The sequence below is a fragment of the Eptatretus burgeri genome, chromosome 4 (assembly GCF_056783735.1).
Source record: "Eptatretus burgeri isolate ZD-2024b chromosome 4, Ebu_testis_v1, whole genome shotgun sequence".
In the NCBI taxonomy this organism is placed as follows: Eukaryota; Metazoa; Chordata; class Myxini; order Myxiniformes; family Myxinidae; genus Eptatretus; species Eptatretus burgeri.
This window is the reverse complement of record NC_140964.1, coordinates 19,220,251-19,237,769: the sequence shown is the minus strand read 5'-3', so window position 1 is coordinate 19,237,769 and position 17,519 is coordinate 19,220,251. Positions and strand designations below refer to the sequence as shown.

Sequence of the window (17,519 nt, the reverse complement as noted above, 5' to 3'; positions counted from 1 at the left end):
TGTAGCCGTCTAGTGCTCTGCACATTTAGTGTCAGCCAACTTTGGCTTCTTTCATCATAGAGCCATTTTTGACCACTGGCCTGTCATTCGCTGGATGTCCTTGAGGAGGTGGACCATTCCAATTACACACGGGAAACTGTTAAGCGTGAAAAACCCAGCAGCGTTGCAGTTGTTTACACAATCAAACCAGTGCGCCTGGCACCAACGACCATTCCCTGTTCAAAGATACTAAATATTTTGTCTTGCCCATTTCACCCTCTGAATGGCACACATATACAATCTATGTCTCAATCACCCCAAAGCTTAAAAATCCTTCTTTAACCTGTCTACTCTCCTTCATCTGCACTGATTGAAGTGGATTTTGCAGGTGCAATCAATAAGGGATCACAGCTTTCACCTGGATTCACCTGATCAGTCAATTTCATGAAAAGAGCAGGTATTCCTCATGTTTTGTTCACTGAGTGTATGGCATGAAGATGATTAATTATGATCATGTATTAACATAATTGGGATACTCGCAATCACTTGAGTGGCAATATGAGATGCTGCATTTGCCTCAGATGCTAAGATGCCTTTCATTGTGCTGTGCGCGCTTTCACTGACTCGCTTCCATTACTGGGGCACTTCTAGCCTGCCATCGCTCGGGTCAAATCAGCTTTTCAAATCTCCTTTCGTACACAATTTTCAACATTCAAACAAAAAGTCAAACTGAGGATAATTTCAGAGTGGTGTAAAAGCATAATTGTTTGATTTGTGGTTGGGGGTGGGCGGTAGTTCAGGACTCGTGGTGTATTGGAGTGTGTGTGTCAACTCCACTTATCAGCGTTTTCCTTCCTTTCCGTTGATCAGTTTTGTGCTTTGCTCATCGGCAAACAACATTGAGACGAATGCGTGACTGTTGGGCCTCATGCGGAACTACCTGATTTCGCTTAGCAAGGAAATTATTTAATCGGTTCATACATTACGCGCGGTTCGTTATATGTCGAGTTTAACTGTGTGTGGATCAGGGTTTGTCTCCCACATAGTTTAGTTCTGGGTGACGAATCTGGCTCGAGTATTGTTAAGGGGTTAAAATAGTTGTGGTCTTTCTTTCGTGTTGACAATCTTTTGCCTAACTGGTTGGTATACTTAACTATGCACAGTTCCACTTTCAATATTTCTGTCTCATAAATTGCATCGTTGGTGGGAAAGCATGTGAAGTCGTCAAGGATAGCACAGCATCCGAGTGTGAAGTTGTGCAGCACAGGATTTATACTTTTCATTTTGGAGTTTGGATGGGTGGGGGAGGGGACGGGGGTCAGTGAGTTGCTTTGTTCTGTTTTGTTTTGCAAGTATTGAAGTTTGAGCTCGAGCTGGAGGAGGTTGGGGAGAGGTTACAGTTAATTCCTTTAACGCTTATTTTCAATACATTTGCGCATTCAATATGTGGTGATCAGCTTTGCATGTTTGGTTGTTAACTGAAAATTAGAGCATGGGCCAACAATCTCGGGGACAATGACTACAGATGAGAGAAAAAGGGAATTAATAAATGGATGATGAACATTCAGCTTTAATTTGAGAAGAATAATGTATATGTTTCTGGGTGAATGCATCGCATCATTATGGTCATCTGTGTCACACTTTCTTGAAATATCAGAACTCTATGATGAAGCCCAAACAGGCAAGAATGCATGTTGGTGGATGATGCTCCCCATGGTTGAATTTGCTCAAAATCAAGAATGCACCACTTTTTGGAAACTATATTGCACAATGACCTTTCCTTTCGAGGGCCGTGGTGAAGAGCAAGATCCGCTTCGTCTGGCCAGCCTCTGTTTTTCGGGGGTGGTGGTTTTTCTTTTGTGTGTGGTTTTTCTTTGGTGGTGGTTCTTCTTTTGAAAGCCAGTTTTTGTCTGGCCAGTCTTTACCCTGCCCAGCCTCCGTTCGCCGGTAGCCCGGTCGTGTGGACGCCTGGGCTGCTCCAGGTCCGAGTACCACCACCCCACCAGCTCAATGAAGCCGCTCGAGGCGGACAGGTCTGAGTGCAGACTATGGTCTTCAGCTGGCCTTTCCCTTTGAGCTGGAGGCCTCAATAAAGGCCGTGGCCACAGTTTCGTGTGTGTGTGTGTGTGTGTGTGTGTGTGTGTGTGTGTGTGTGTGTGTGTGTGTGTGTGTGTGTGTGTGTGTGTGTGTGTGTGTGTGTGTGTGTGTGTGTGTGTGTGTGTGTGTGTGTGTGTGTGTGTGGGCCCGTCTGTAAGTAGAAATTGTTAAGTGCTTGTGCTGTACATGATTTCATTTCTTTATAGTTGGTTTAACTCTGCTCTTGTGTGTTCCCTTCCCCACCTATTGTAAATAAATATCTATTTGTTGAATGTTTCAGCTTGTACTCGTCCTTTCCTTCATTGGTTTAGCAAGGTGCGTGTTGGTGGATTAAAACGGCCGTTGCTGCTGTCGATGTACATTTGGACCGACGGTACCTCGGTAACCATCCGCTCGGGTTACGCACGGGTCGAGCACGGAAATGACTCGTCCCCCCTCGAGCCCCGTCGAGGGTGTAAACCCCTCGGTAGCTCGCCATGTGGGCCTCTAGGTATTTTGAAATTTTGGCAAATAACCCTGTACCATGCGGTTGATTTATTGACGATTCACAGTCCTGTAAGGGACCCGTACCTCCGGAGTTATCCGAGGGTAACTATCTGAATTCCGGGTGTTCGGTGGAGTCGACTCTGCTGCTCCATCTAGCGGTCGTGCTCGCCACCGATACCCGGCCCACAACACTATTAGCTAGGATTGCCATGTCAATTGCTGTTGTGGCACGTGGTTCCTGGTCCTGCACCAGTGAAGTGGTGTTGTACTGTGTGATTTATTGTTGCACCTTTTGTAGAAATACAAAATAAATTAGAAGGGCACTTGGTGGAGCGCACACCTTCGCCACATCATGCCTGATCCACGAGAACATATCAGGCAAAATACATTTTTGAAACATCATGCTATAAAGCACTATATCGTTTTTGGCCCAATCAATGGTGAAGAATCACTTAAAAAATTAAATAACTATGGTATCCAGATCCAGATCCGGATCTTCACCGAAATCTAATCAGTTTGTCCAAGTCACGCACCAAACCTGTCTAAGAATTTCATCCGGATCCGTCCACAACTTTGTGAGATATCCTGTGTACAAACAGGCAGACAGACAACCCGACACAAAGGGGTGAACACATAACCACCTTCACCTTTGGTGGTGGAGGTAATGAGAGCAAAGCCTGGCGTTTGCTTCGTGGTTTGGGTGGCTGGCTTGGGATCCTTGGGCCCCGAGTTCAAGCCCCGTCAGCCACTGAATTAACACCAGGTGGGATTCAGCTTGTCATCCTTCCGGGGTCAGCAAAAGAGTGCCAGTGTACTGGTAAAAGTGGCACTGCATCGGTGGCATAGTCACGTCCCAAACCAATGATACAACCAGCAGCTTCAAGGCTGCACACGAGAGTGAGTGTGTGTGTGTCACGAGAGCGAAGTCGATGGCACGCCATCACAAATCCCCACGCTTCCCACCGAAAGGAAAGTATGTAAGATGGTAAAAATTTGCACCAGGAATGACCAATATCAAATTTTGTGTAAATTTATTTTTATTATTTTTTTGACCCCACGTCCCCATCCTCTGAGGTATGAACCTGGGGCGAAATCCAAAAAGTTATTCCGTATTTCACATGTCCTCCAATGTTGATTGCATATACTGTACAGAGTTTCATTAAATAATGTTTTAAAATGTGCCCGTAATTGTATGTTTGGGATTTGACTTTTGATCCTCCCAAGGGGAGCGGGGTCAAAAATGATACTGCTGTTGCACCTTCATGCCATGTGGTGATAATAGCTGCCAACTTTGGTGAATTCCTGCACAACCATTTTGGAGGCGGTAGTGTGATGGATGGACAGAAACAGACAGACGAAATCGCCGGAGGCATGATGTTTTTGGGGTTGTCTGTCCGTCCGTCCGTGCGTCCATGATAAGTTTTCGTTACCGTGATAATTTAAGAACGGTTGAAGGGCAATCTAAGTCAAACTTGGCGCAAGCATGTATAATGATTTCAAGATAAACCAATTTGATTATGGGGTTGAGAGGTACAAGGTGCAAAGTCATCGGTCTGGTTGGGTAAAAATTCTGTTGCCGCGATAACTTGTGAGCCAGTGATGGGATTTTGACCAAACTTGGGAGAAGTATATATTATGATGCAAACATGAACGGATTTGATTTTGTCATCGATGTTAAAGGTGAGAGATCATGTTCCGATAATTTGAGAACAACTTGAGGGATTTAAATAAAACTTGGTACAAAAACACATTCATTGATGTAAAGATTAACTGATTGGATTTTAGCATCAAAAGGTCATAGGTCATGTCAGATTTAAAAAAAAAATTGTTGTCGAGGTTGGGATTTCAACTGGACACGTGTACAGATGAGATCAAGGTCAAATGGTCCTGAGGTTTTAGGTCAAAGTTAGAGTAAGCAAAGACTTGATGTGGGTGGAGGCATATCGCTCGAACCCGCGATGTCGAATTGTCTTGTTTTGTTTTACATCCATCCATTCTTCGTTTCATTTTTCTGTGACAGGATGTAACAGTGTAGACAGTGAGGCTGAGCGATCGGCTTCGGGGGAAGATGACCTTTCAGACTTTCCAAGCCAAGAAGCAGGTGAGTGGCATTTTCGTGATGTCTGGCATCTACCTGGTTGTTGATCGCAACCGTATCGTTCTGTCCACTTTCTGAAGTATCACATTTCTCCAGTCTTGAAGGCTTCTGGAAGTTTTATTTTCCCATAAGTGCATTATGGATAAGTAAATTTGTAAATACAAGGATGCTTCAATTTAACTTGTGCACCATCACAGGACAATCAAAAGCTAGTCTTGCAGGTGAAGGTGAGCATCTGTCTGCATCGGCGGACAGATATAACGATGGATGAAATCAACAGGCTATCGATCACTGTACACTAACCACCGTGGGGAAAGATGAGAAGCTGATGTTTCGGGCATTGCGTTTCTTTTGCTCCAACGAAGGGTAAATGTGCGAATGTTGAGCTTCTCCTTGCTTCTCACAGTGGTTAGCATACCTCGATCAATGTGCTGTTGACTTCATCCATCGTATCACAGCAATATCAGGAAGAATGCTGATAGAACGTTTTGGCGAGTTTAGAAATAGGTGAGTGGGCACTATCACCGATGTAACGGCACAAGGAATAAAAACACATTGTTGGCACATCGTAAGGCTTAAATAACTCCAGAAGAGATGACCAACGTTAATTTTTGTGCAACAAATGACTTTCCCAGAGAATAACAATCAAGTGAGTTGTAACGGAACTTGATCCGTCACATCGTTCCCTGTGACTTTTGTGGAGTTGACGTGACCTGTGCTACAAAGCAGTCGTGAAACTGTAAAATAGTTTGAACCGTCGTGTTGCGTTTTTACCTTTCATGTTGTTTGGCACGAAAAACAGTGCCTGGGAATTCTCGATTCCAAATGCTCGTCTTTCGCAGGACATGCATCCAGTGGCTTTAGCACTGAAAGTCAAACCAGAGCGAAGTCATTGGCGTGTCATGGCAAATTCACACGCTTCCCACCGAAAGCAAAGTCGAAAGATGTCAAAAAGCTACTCCAGGAATGGCCCGGTGTCAAATTTTGAGTTGAATAAATAAAATAACTCTTCTGCTTTGACCCCTGTGACCCCAATTCCTCCCTGAAGGCGAACCGTGGATCAAATCTATAAAATTGCTCCCCTATTCCATGCTTCCCCCAATGTTGATTGTACGTTGAAAGTTTTGTTTTAAAAATGTTTAAGCGTGTGCTCGTAATTGCATTTTTTTGGCATTTGACCTTTTGACCCCGCCGAAGGAGGTGGAGCAAAAATGGTTCTGCTCTCGCACTTTCTCGCCATGCGGTGATCATAAACTACCACGTTTGGTGAATTTCTGCACAACCGTTCAGTGAGGTATTTCGTATTTTCAGTTGCAGGTCTAAATTAAATATTGTCCGTGTAAGTGCCCTACTACAACAAGCAGTCTGGGGTCTGTAGCCTGAGGGCAATCCCCAGTTTCCAGGGTTTCCCAGACTGTCTCTCCTGCATTCTCAAGCATTTCTGACCATAAATTAACTTGTAAACATGCCAACATTTTGGTGCTTTTTCAGCATAATGTAATTTAATTTTTTTTAAATTTGTTTGACCAACACTAGAAACGGCATTCCAGTGTTTCGCTCATTTGTAAATATGCTGCGGTCAGTGTTCATGTATGTTTTGCCTTTTCATGTATGTTTGAAAGAGTTCATAATTGAAATTAAACTTCATTGCTTTTGTTGTCCTTCAATAACTTGGTAATCCATTACTCCTTAGCGAGCTTTGGTGTACTCCTGAAGATTTAGACAGTTGAGCCAGCCCATGCGTCCGAACGGTGCAGCACTCGGCCGAGTTCTGAATACTGTCTTGCACTACATCAGTCACAAATAATAATATTTAACAATTAACCACAATCAGGGATACTCAAATACAGGGCTGGAAATCGAGCAGGCAGATGGTGGTCATGCTTGTCTTCCAGAGTAATTGTTTAATAAAGGACAGAACGGACGAGAAAACGAAAACTGAACAGATCCATGGTGCAGCAGCACTGAAGCCTTTGAGTACATGTCATATGGAAATAAACAGTACAAACATACCTGTGTCTTTATCATTGTTCATCCGGAAGACAAAAGCCTCCATGAGGCTGACCTAATGGTATCGCTTCATCTTGCATGCCCTTCATTTGACGGCAGCATGTGAAATGCCGGTGATTTCCTGGAACTTTCAGGGCTCACTTGTACTTGGCTAAGACTTCTGATTGGACAAATTGACCTTTGTGACTCTTCGCGACGATGATGAAAGCTGTCGGAGACGGACGATTGGAAAAAGGGAAGTTATTTATTATTACTGACTACATTTTGAAGGGGCTTTCAAGTAAATCGTATCATTGGAGCACTTCTGCATAGGAACCCTTTTTTTTTTTCTTTTTTTTTTTCTTGGAAAAATTTTCCCATCAAAGTTGCTGGCCAAACATGAAAACTTGGGTAAAAAGACCGGCGATCTGCACATAAATACATCATCAGTGCTGTTTAGGAGGAGATCGCGTGATGGCCGGACAGACTGAGCCGATTTACAATATCTCCTCCGTTTTTTTTTTTTTCTCAAAATGCATGGGGATAATAATATATAATGGAAATGCATCTTTCAGCCTGTGTTCAGTGACGTTGATTCCACAATAAGAAAGTACTAACTCCAGGAGAACAGTTTGCAACGTATAATCTCAGGTCAGCATGTGATTTGCGGTCTTTCAGTCACATCATTGCGTTTTCATCAGGCACACAGAAATTGTCCTAATTTGTCACATCATATGTGCACATTTACTTTGATGTTCTTTCGGAAGCCATGTGCGTATACGTGGTTGCATAATCACATCAAATGTGAACCTGGTCTCTTTTGGATGTAATGGATACATTCACATTTAATATGGTTGTTGAGCACCTCTTGGCTCGACTTGTATCCCGAAAGGATTGTTGTGTCAACAAGGCACAAGTCAAGCTGGCAAGACAAGAAAGAAGGATTCGCTCCCTGTGTATGTTTGGCCGGTTTGTTGTTTCTTTGAGCCTTGAGGAATCCCTCAATACTCTGCAAGTTGTTAAAATATTGTTTGGAGTTGTTAAAATGAACATTTCATTCTTCCAATCATTATTTTCTCCCCCTAAATAGTGAAATTGTTGTCTTGTCTTTTGGTTTGTGGAGGAGTTTGTGCTTCGTGTAAACATTTATTTGCAATTGAAAAACCTTGGAAGATGACATTAGACTTTTTGAAGACTTACAATGGCATTAATACGTCATGTGAGGTAGAGGAGCATGTGCTGGAGCAGCACGTCACTGTGCACACGTTCCGCCGGTACTCCGTCTTGCCGTCCCCCAGGCAGATGCCTGGCCCATCTTCATCTCCTTGAGATGTTGATTAACCTGCTGCAACCACGAGGCACGTGGTTTGCCTGTCCACCTCCTCCACCCACGAGGCTCCCTTGCTAAGAGAATCTGGTGAGCAGGATCAGCGTTGGGAAAATTGGGGGGGGGGGAATTTTGTTCCCACATAGGACGTCAAACAGGCCAATTATAATGCTTGTATCCATGTCCCCTCGCTCGTGATGAGCATAGTTAAACAACCGGGGAAGAGGAAGACGTCTGTCAGCTCAGAATGCTGTATTACTTCCCTGGTTCATACAATGATGTGACTGGAAGCACACACATCACTTGTTGAGCTGAGATGGTGACCGGCCCTTCTGCGGGACTGAGTTGGCCGGCCCTTTTTATTTTTTTATCGTATCATTAATGGCGATGTATTAATGTTACTGCACACAGCCCAAAATACTCAGTCACAGTATGCATCATTTGATTTTCAGTACTGAAGCCACTGTATGCAAGTCCTTTGAAAGATGAAAGATTGCATTGAGAATTCACAGGCACTGCGTTTTTGGTGCTACACAAGCAGAAAGGTAAAACCGCAATGTGTTTATTCAAAGATTTCCCAGTTTCACGATTCCTTACAGCACGGTTCAGATCAACAGCACAAAAGTCACTGGAGTCATGTCACGGAGCAAGTTCTGTTACATCTTACTCGATTATCCGAGTGAAAGTCATTCGTCGTCCAAAATGCATGTTTGTCATCTCTTCCAGAGTTCTTTAGGCTTTGCAATGTGCTGACATGGTTTTATTTCTTGTGCTATTACATAGGCGACGGTACACATTCAGCAAGTTCTAACTTTCATTTATTTGTCCTTCACGTGTCTGATGTATCATTCTCTTCCTGCTGCAGTCGATTCACAACCGGAAGAAGGTAACTTTTTCCACATTGCTGCAATGGCATCTTCACCAGAAAGGTACGTGCCTTCTTGATGTCACTGGTTTGTTTTGTGCACTTGTTTATCATCATAATCTAACCCCTCAACCTCCCCCTCAACTCTCATCCATCTCTCCAACATTTTATTTCTGCTTGTATTCAAGCATTTTTTTTTCTTTTCTTTTGGCATCCCTTTGTTCATAAATTCCATCAAATATTATACTGTTACATTTATGGGCTCGGGAATAGAAGTTAGAGTTTGAGGCCTTTGCACTATGTGCATTTTCCTGTAGTTTGTTGGACTTTTAGACACTGTATTGAGGACACAGGGAGAAGTGGCAAGCATATGATCTTTGCAAGGGAAATCCCTAACCTAACCTATTTTGATGTACAGAGGGTAAGGATTTCCTGTCAAGTGTCTCATGTTGAATTGGATGGGAGCTAGGCGAGCGGGAGGTACTCCGGGCATCCCCCACATTCACACTGCGGCTCTCGGTTTGTGGCGTGCACTGCGGAACGCCCCCGTTCCTTCCCTCACACAAAATGGAGCAGAAGAAGAAGCATGTGCCCTTTCATGTCCCACCTGTGAGGAGTGGAGAGTGCTTGCTCCCACACTACCGCTCCTGATTGCAGCAGGAATGATGCCGTCAATCGGCTGAGTCGATGCGGAAGGAAAGGTTTTTTAAATTTTATTATTGTTGTTGCCTGTCAGTGTCTGGCATTGGAGGCCAACGTTGAGATGTGGTTTGTCCAAGAACGATCATGCTGAGTGGGACGCAAGAGTTTGAATGACTGAACTTATTGGAGAGGGTTGTTGAGAAAGCAGAGGAAAAGGGGGGAGGGGGTTCCAGATGGTACTTTCAGAAAGAGAGAGAGAGAGACTGTGAGAGTGAGAGATTTGTTTGGATTAAAAGACATATTCCAAGTTTTTGACCAGCTTGTGATGGTTTTTTTTTTTCCCCAAGGTCGGAAGAGAGGGAATTTACATGTGGAAACGTTTGTGTTAAAGTGCTGTCAAAATGTATTGTATTTACTCTAACATTCATGTGCATAACAGCACAATACTGAACTGCAGTCATCCATAACTATGGCTCCAAAAAGGAAGATAAGTGCTCAAGGAATTGATACGAGTGCAAAGAAAGACAGGGAAGTTGGTGTCGTCAGAAAGTGAATTCTCAGAAGGTTCGATTCTAGTTCCCGACTTGCGGATATTGCACGTGACCTTTTCCTTGCGAACACAACAGTGATTACGATTCGCAAAAAAACAAAGAAAAGATCATGGTGTGTGCTCAATGTGAGACGCCTCCCAGCGCAGTGAAAAATCACCAAAACACATATCTCTGTTATGGAAAATATGGAGTGTTTGATTCAGTGGCCTGCAAAAGTTTTCACCTCTGACCAATAATGCCACATTTAAATGTTTTCTGAATTATGTAGAAACAATTTTTCCAAACGTACTTTTTGATTCATAACTGAAGACATCAAACTCAACACTGTTTTAGTTGAAAGGGGTTACATGTCAGGAATACCTGCAAAAATCATGTTCAAATCAAAATTGACTGGTTGTAAAGTTATCGATCCCCTTAGGTCAAGACTTGGTTGAAGAACATTTTGCAGCAATGAATGCTATGAGTATTTGTGGGTAGTTCTCTACCAGCTTAGTAGTGAGATGGTGAAATCTTTGCTCATTCTTCACGTGAAAATTGCTCTCGCTGTGCCATGTTTCATGGGGATCGTCGATGAACTGCAACCTTCAAGTCTCGCCACAAATGATCAATTGGGTTCAGGTCAGCACTTGGTAGGGGCATTCATTTGGACTGGTAGGGAACCTGTATTGCAAAGCAATTGTCGCTGTTGTGATTATTAGTCCCCTGCCAGTTTCACCGGAGGGGACTATAGGTTTGCTATCCGTCTGTCCGTCCCACCTGTTTTTCGGACTTTTCCCATACCCCTTAAAACATTCAACTGAAACTTTGTACCTGGCTTTATTATGATAAGTTGCAGAACACGTTCGAGTTTCAGTGCATTTTGTCAATTTTTCAGTTATGCCCTTTTTGGACTTGTAAAATATCACATTGAAAGGGGACGTGTATGGCAAAGAAATTCTTGCTCCTGTTGCTTTTTCTTTTTTCTTTTCTTTTTTTACAAACTTTCGATTTAAGACCTAATTTTCAGGAACGCATGGTGTTCGTAAATCGAGATATTACTGTTAAGCACTTTTTGGTTCCTGTTCTCATGCCACCACTGAAATTCTTAACTTGCTCAGCCGTCACTTCCCTTACTTTGACAGGCACGCCAACAAGCTTGCCTCAACCTCACCTTGTCCTACCCGACCCCTCAGCACCTTATCCTATGGTATTCGTGCAACAACCCCCTCGCCTCGCCAAGCACATCCTCCTCCCCAACTGGTCCAACTCTCACTGGGTCATTTTCCACATTCCAATGCGCCCGGCTGCAACCAAGTTGCCCATCGCAGCATCGGATCTGGACATGGGCGTACAGCCTTGACGGAAGTTGCTGCTCCGGTTGAATGGGTTCATACAGCCCTTTCAAATAGGCATATCGATGCAGCTGCGTTGCCGGGCCAGGTATGTTTGCACCAACAGCACGGTAGAATGGTTGGTATGAGGATGTGTAAGAAAATAAATAAGTAGATACTTACAGATTATCTATAGTGGCTGTGGAAACGTAACCCAGGCTGCTGTGCTGCTGGTATCCCATAATGTAAGGTTTTTTGTTTGTTCCTCATCTGCTCCTTCTTTTCGTGCATGCTATGCATTCCTCGTCCACATTTGATTCCTCTAAAGAGTAATTTTAACAAAATATTCCAAACGAGTGCATATAATCTGCATTTATCAGCCTGCTATTTTAAATTGTAGGAAAACTGTTATTAGGGCTTCAAGCATGGCTGAAGCTCTATTGAAGCTATTGCAAATGAAGCACACATTTGCATTGTTCCATGGTAATGTTAATTTGTTAATTTGGTCGAAATCGTTACGTAATTTATATGATTTAAAATGATGCCGATTCGCCTCATTAAATATGCAAAATATGCAAATGAGAGTTGAAAAAATTTAATGACAAATTTAGATAGCACATAAACAGGGGACTCCCAATATATTTATACTATGTCTGTATTTGACCCCAGTGAGCCCCCAGCGCCCCCCAAAGTTGAAAATGACCCATTTTTGAAATGTCATAAAATAAAAACAACGCTTGGATGAAATTCAATGAAACTTATCCATTTAATAACTCTCCACCTGAAGATTATACTTTGAAAATTTTGATGACGTCGGTCACGTGGTATGGCGGCCATATTGCATTTTCTCCAAAACCTAAAAACATCTTCTTCTCCAGAAGGGATAACCCAACAGCCTCAAGCTTTTGCACACATGTCTGATAGTCCATGGGAATGTTATGTTGTTAATTTGGTCAAAATCGTTATTTAATTAATTTGATTTTAAATGATGCCGATTCGCCTCATTAAATATGCAAAATATGCAAATGAGAGTTGAAAAAATGTAATGACAGATTTAGATAGGACATAAACAGGGGACTCCAACTATGTTTATAGCATGTCTGGACTTGACCCCAGTGAGGCCCCAGAGCCCCCCAAAGTTTAAAATCACCCATTTTTGAAATGTCGTTAAATGAAAACAATGCTTTGATGAAATTCAATGAAACTTAACACCTTAATAACTCTCCACTTAATGTTTATACTTTGAAAATTTTGATGACATAGGTCACGTGGTATGGCGGCCATATTGGATTTCCTCCAAAACCTAAAAACATCTTCTCCAGAAGGGATAATACGACAGCCTCAAACTTTTGCACACATTTGCGAGGTTCCATTGGAATGTTAAGTTGTTAATTTCGTCAAAATCGTTGCATAATTTATATGATTAAAATGATGCCGATTCACCTCATTAAATATGCAAAATATGCAAATGAGAGGTGAAAAAATTTAATGACAGATTCTGATAGGCCTTGAAGAGGGGACTCCAAATATGTTTACATTATGTCTGTATTTTACCCCAGTGAGGCCCCAGAGCCCCCCAAAGTTTAAAATCACCCATTTTTGACATGTCGTAAAATGAAAACTAAAGAAGATAGACATATAGTGACCACACATTCTGGAAGATATTTTAATGTTCTACAAGTTCGCCATTTACATTAATATGCAAATGTGGAGTTATTGGACTTTTTTGGGGACTTGAAAATTTGTCCAGCCTCGATTTGTCCAATGTGAAGTTTCTTTCTTTATCATGTATTGCTATGGGCTTTTCAATCCTTCATTGATATAACATGAGTGACCCCGTAGCTGGACCCCATCGCAGACTTGAACTAACTTTCTAACTCGGAAAACCCATATCATGTGACAGGGTGATAGTGTTGAAATTTGTTAAAATGGAGGCACGCCTTGAAGCCCGGGATTACTGGTTTACCAGTTTTAATTATAATTGCAGTTTATATCTTTATTTATTTATTTTTAAAAGAAATTAAAGTCTGGTGCAACACCGACTGAAGTCCGCATTAGCGTGATGCAAGCAGTTCTTGTTGTGTAAATGTTCTCCCTGTCGCTGACATTTCAATGTTGCATCATTCTCCATGTCCATGGATTTTGAATGATTGTTCCTAAAGGTGGTGGTGTCCATGCTACAACAAATGGCACTAAACTGTTGTCCTCAGATCATCCCCTATCCATGTCCATGATTTTGTCCACCCTCATTTATTCTCCCCAAGCCCCCCCCCCCTCACCCTCCATTCCATTTTTTGGGGTTTTTCCCAATGCTGTTTCATTCCCTGTTTCCCTCTGTTATTCCAGCCCCCTTCTTGGTGTGTTTGAGCTTATATATAGCTTATTCACTCCGTGTTCTCCTCCGACTCCCTTTCCTCTCATTCTTCCTCCAAACTTTTTCTCTCTTTTATCCCTCTACCCTATTGTTGTGTTTTCCTGCTTTCCACTGTTCTGTTTTTCTTTGTTCTGATCCGTTGTGTTCTGTGATCTTGCTTTTACGCAAACCTTGACTTCGGAAACAAACAATAAACGGGGAGGATGGGGAGGGAGGAATTTTTTTGTGTGTGTTATAAGAAGAGGACTTGAAAAGCATGCTGGTGGTAGACACTGAAATGGATGTGAATATTCATGGCATGAGGTAATATAAGTGTCCCAACATTATGTGTTGTTATGGCTCAGTGCTTTGGGACTCGCCATGAGGGGAAGCACTTGGGTCCCTCCCAAACGCCTGGTCCTGAGGCCGCCGGGAACAGATAACTCTGTGTGCTGACGGGTTGCTAAGCAACCATGAACGCCGATTGGTACTGCCAATCCTGGCAGGGTTACACTACTTCTCGTGTTTCAGTTTCTGGTGGATTGACCCCAACAAGCGAGTTTCGTGCCCTCAATACGTACATGCCTTAACCTACCGTATCAGGTGCAGCCGAGCGGAGCTGCCAAGTACGTACCGGCTAATAAACAAATTGGGTACAACTTCTCGTCTTGCTATACTTATGCACTGTCGGATCAATAAAGGAAAGGACAACCGAGACAGATTGGAAATAAGAAGAAACAATTATTTTTTAACAAACACACAGAAGCAAGCAATCATTTAAAAGCAAGTATCTACAAGCAAGAAAGTAAAAGGCACATAAGAGCAGATTTAACCATGACATGTATTCCTTCTTATTCAGTCTTGCTTGCACAAAACATTCGGCCATCATCGATCAGGGGAGAAGATAATATGAAGAACTTGAAAAGAAAAGTAAAGTATGGAGAAAGGAAAAGCAGGGTATTTTCTTTTCTGCCTCACCCTACACAGCCCAACGGCTGTGCAAGCCCAAATATATTTGAGAATGTGGAGGAATATGGATGGGGAAGATGGGCAGTGGCAATGTGGTGTGATGGGTCATGCAGCCGCATCCCCGAAGTGCCCAGACTGAGCAGGCAAGTCCTCTCCGGCGTCCCAGATATGCCAGCGAGATAGGTGACTCGCCCTCCTCTGCCTCAGCTTCCTCCTCCTCAGGCCCCTGTCGATGAGGTGTTGCCGTTCACCCTCCTTGTCCTTCGTGGCTGACAGGATCGAGACCGCAGGATGATGCTCGTGGAAGGAGTGCTCTTTTTTCCCCACAGAAGCTCAGCAACAACTGTTCAACAACGGGAAGGCAGCAAAGCACATACCAGATGCGTTCACTCGGATGGAGGACAAGTGTTTATACTCGAACCCACAACAAATAGATAGACACAAGCAATCTTCATAAATATGGGTTTCTTGCACATTAGATCAAATATTTATGATGGAAATAATGAAATGTGAGGTAATCTAAATTCCTATTTGAGGTTCCTCCACACACAGTTACAAAAACAGACAGGGGGAAGAGATAAAACAAAAGAAAAATCCCTCCTTTATGCTGGCGCTTTGCTTCGGCTCCAGAAGTGATCTTTTTGAGCTTGACGATCAGATCCACATTGTCCTGCACCGGAAGCTCGCAAAATGGCGCCAAACCGCTCTCTCGGCAGGAAACGCACAGGAGGTATTCGGGCAGTGATGTTCAACACCAGGGCTCAGAAACCCCGTGCAGCTTCTTTTCACGAGCGAATATGCCCATCGTTCCACTCTTGCACCGGGTCCGTTCACCACGATCGGCCTCCTTCCTCCTCGACCATACGACAAAACGAGAGGCACGCTCTTCTTCCCTCCACAAAAACGTACTGGCTCCCCGACGGGGAATCAAACCACGGTCTCCCGCGTGACAGGCGGGGATACTGATTACTATACACATGCTTCACAGCTCGGCCGAACAGTCAATGGCTTGCATATTGCTCCAGCACGTGGGGAAATTTCACACAGCACAAACAACAATCATGCTGCTATATTTCGTCGTGTTGAGGAGAAACCAGAAAAACAAGAACTCCGTGTCCAAGCGTGTACCTCCACCACTCTTTTCTCGTGTCTCAAACCTTCTGATCTCATGCCCATCCATCATCCACCCCAGGGGCGTGGTTTGATCGTTGTCATTCCTGGAGGCGGGGTGAAACATTGTGCTGGGTTGTTGTTTTAAGGACGCGATTCCACTTTTTTTTTTTTTTTTACTGGTCTTGTAAATGCAAAAACATAAGAAAAGGTCACAGGAGACAATCACATACTGGGAGAAATTATCCTTAAACCCTCCCCAATTAACACAGCACCACCTCCCCCCCCTCCCCCATGCGGTGACACTTAACTTAAGCTGACAGTTCCCCTACTTAAGTTGCATCAAAATGTCTCCTACCCGTCCACGGACCATACTACCCCATACAATCCTGCCTTTGCTATGAAATGTCTCCATCCTCCCCACAAACATAACACAGCCCCCCCCCATCCCCCCAGAACCGGAGCTCCTGCAATGTTCAATACAGGCGTTATCATTCCAGCATTACCACTTACCGACTCGCACCTAATTAGCCTCTGAAAGAAATCGGCAGCGGCTGTGGGAAGTGAGCCATAAGTAACTTACCTATTCTCCTTGACGTTCTACACCCCTTAAGCACAATGATTCAAATATTTACAAAACTCTTGGTTTCTTGTTCCAAACTCCTGAGGTCGGTAGAAAATGTCAGAAAGCACACACAAAAATCGACTGTAACAGACAAAACCTTTACCAAAAATTTCACATTTGTACAAGCCCCTTCTCAAGAATGCGTTCCCCGGTGGATGCCACAACACCCAACGTTACCTGCAGAGCCATCCCAGTTTACCTATTCCAAATTTCTGTGGGTCCTGTTTCTCTGGTGCAGGTTAGTGACATGGATCAAGTGAACCTTCCCTCACACACTCACAAATAAACCCAATAATCAATCATTCTTTTCAATGATTCTTTACCCCCAATTCAATGATTCTTTACAGACTTCTTTACTCCCCCTCCCCTTCAATTATTCGGTCCCTGACAGCCAAAGAGCTCTTTCGCTGTACGTCCCGCCGGGGAGGGTCTCTGCACCATCAAGGCTTTCTCGGCCTCTCCTTGGTCACCAGGGGTTTCCCTACCGCTGGTCGCTGAACTAGACCCCCCTTCAGAACCACCCATTGAGGAGGGTCTCTGCACCATCCAGGCTCTCTCAGCCTCATCTGGGTCGCCAGTGGACTAGCGACCACTGGTCACCCAACTCGACCCCCCTCCAACAGGTCCCCATTTCCAGACACCACTGGCTGCTCGGGTCTTGATGGAGCAGCCGGGTCATCCATCCATCCATCCATCCATCCATCCATTGGGACCATCCATTGGGACCGTGCAGAGCATTGGTGCTGCCTAAGCTGTCTCCTTGGCTATTGGTCACAATCCTGGATGGGTCGTATCTCCTACACAGGATTCCAGCAAGCTGGCACTCATTTTGCCGACCTTGGAAGGATGACAGATAGAGTCAACCCCACCTGGTATTAATTCAACAGCCGAGTGGGATTTGAACTTGGAATCCCCAGGATCCCAAGCCCACCACCTTAACCATTAAGCCAACACCAGGCATGTCGGGTGATTTACGACGTGAAATCCCTATGCAATGTCAGGGATTCTCCAGTTCGTTTATGCAAGAGAAGTCCAAACACTAACGGTAAATGCATCACCTCCTGCTTGATTGATGTGATGGTTTCCTCTGCGTGCCACGCCTCCAGAATCCGTATTCT

The 17,519-nt window shown here is 43.8% G+C and overlaps 1 protein-coding gene across 3 annotated transcripts in view; it reads left to right on the top strand.

The window, feature by feature from the left end:
• Nucleotides 1-17,519, top strand: part of LOC147027586 (uncharacterized) — a 128,396-nt gene that overhangs the window by 55,814 nt on the left and 55,063 nt on the right. For 2 of the 3 annotated variants that reach the window (XR_015057121.1, XM_085877100.1), the window contains exons 4-6: nt 4,583-4,663; nt 8,842-8,905; nt 11,156-11,453. Coding sequence is in view for 2 of the 3 variants with exons in the window: in XM_085877100.1 (XP_085733226.1) it covers nt 4,583-4,663; nt 8,842-8,905; nt 11,156-11,453 (443 nt within the window). In the remaining variant the exon portion in view is untranslated. The remainder of the gene's footprint in view (nt 1-4,582; nt 4,664-8,841; nt 8,906-11,155; nt 11,454-17,519) is intronic. The other variant, XM_085877101.1, reaches the window with a different exon arrangement.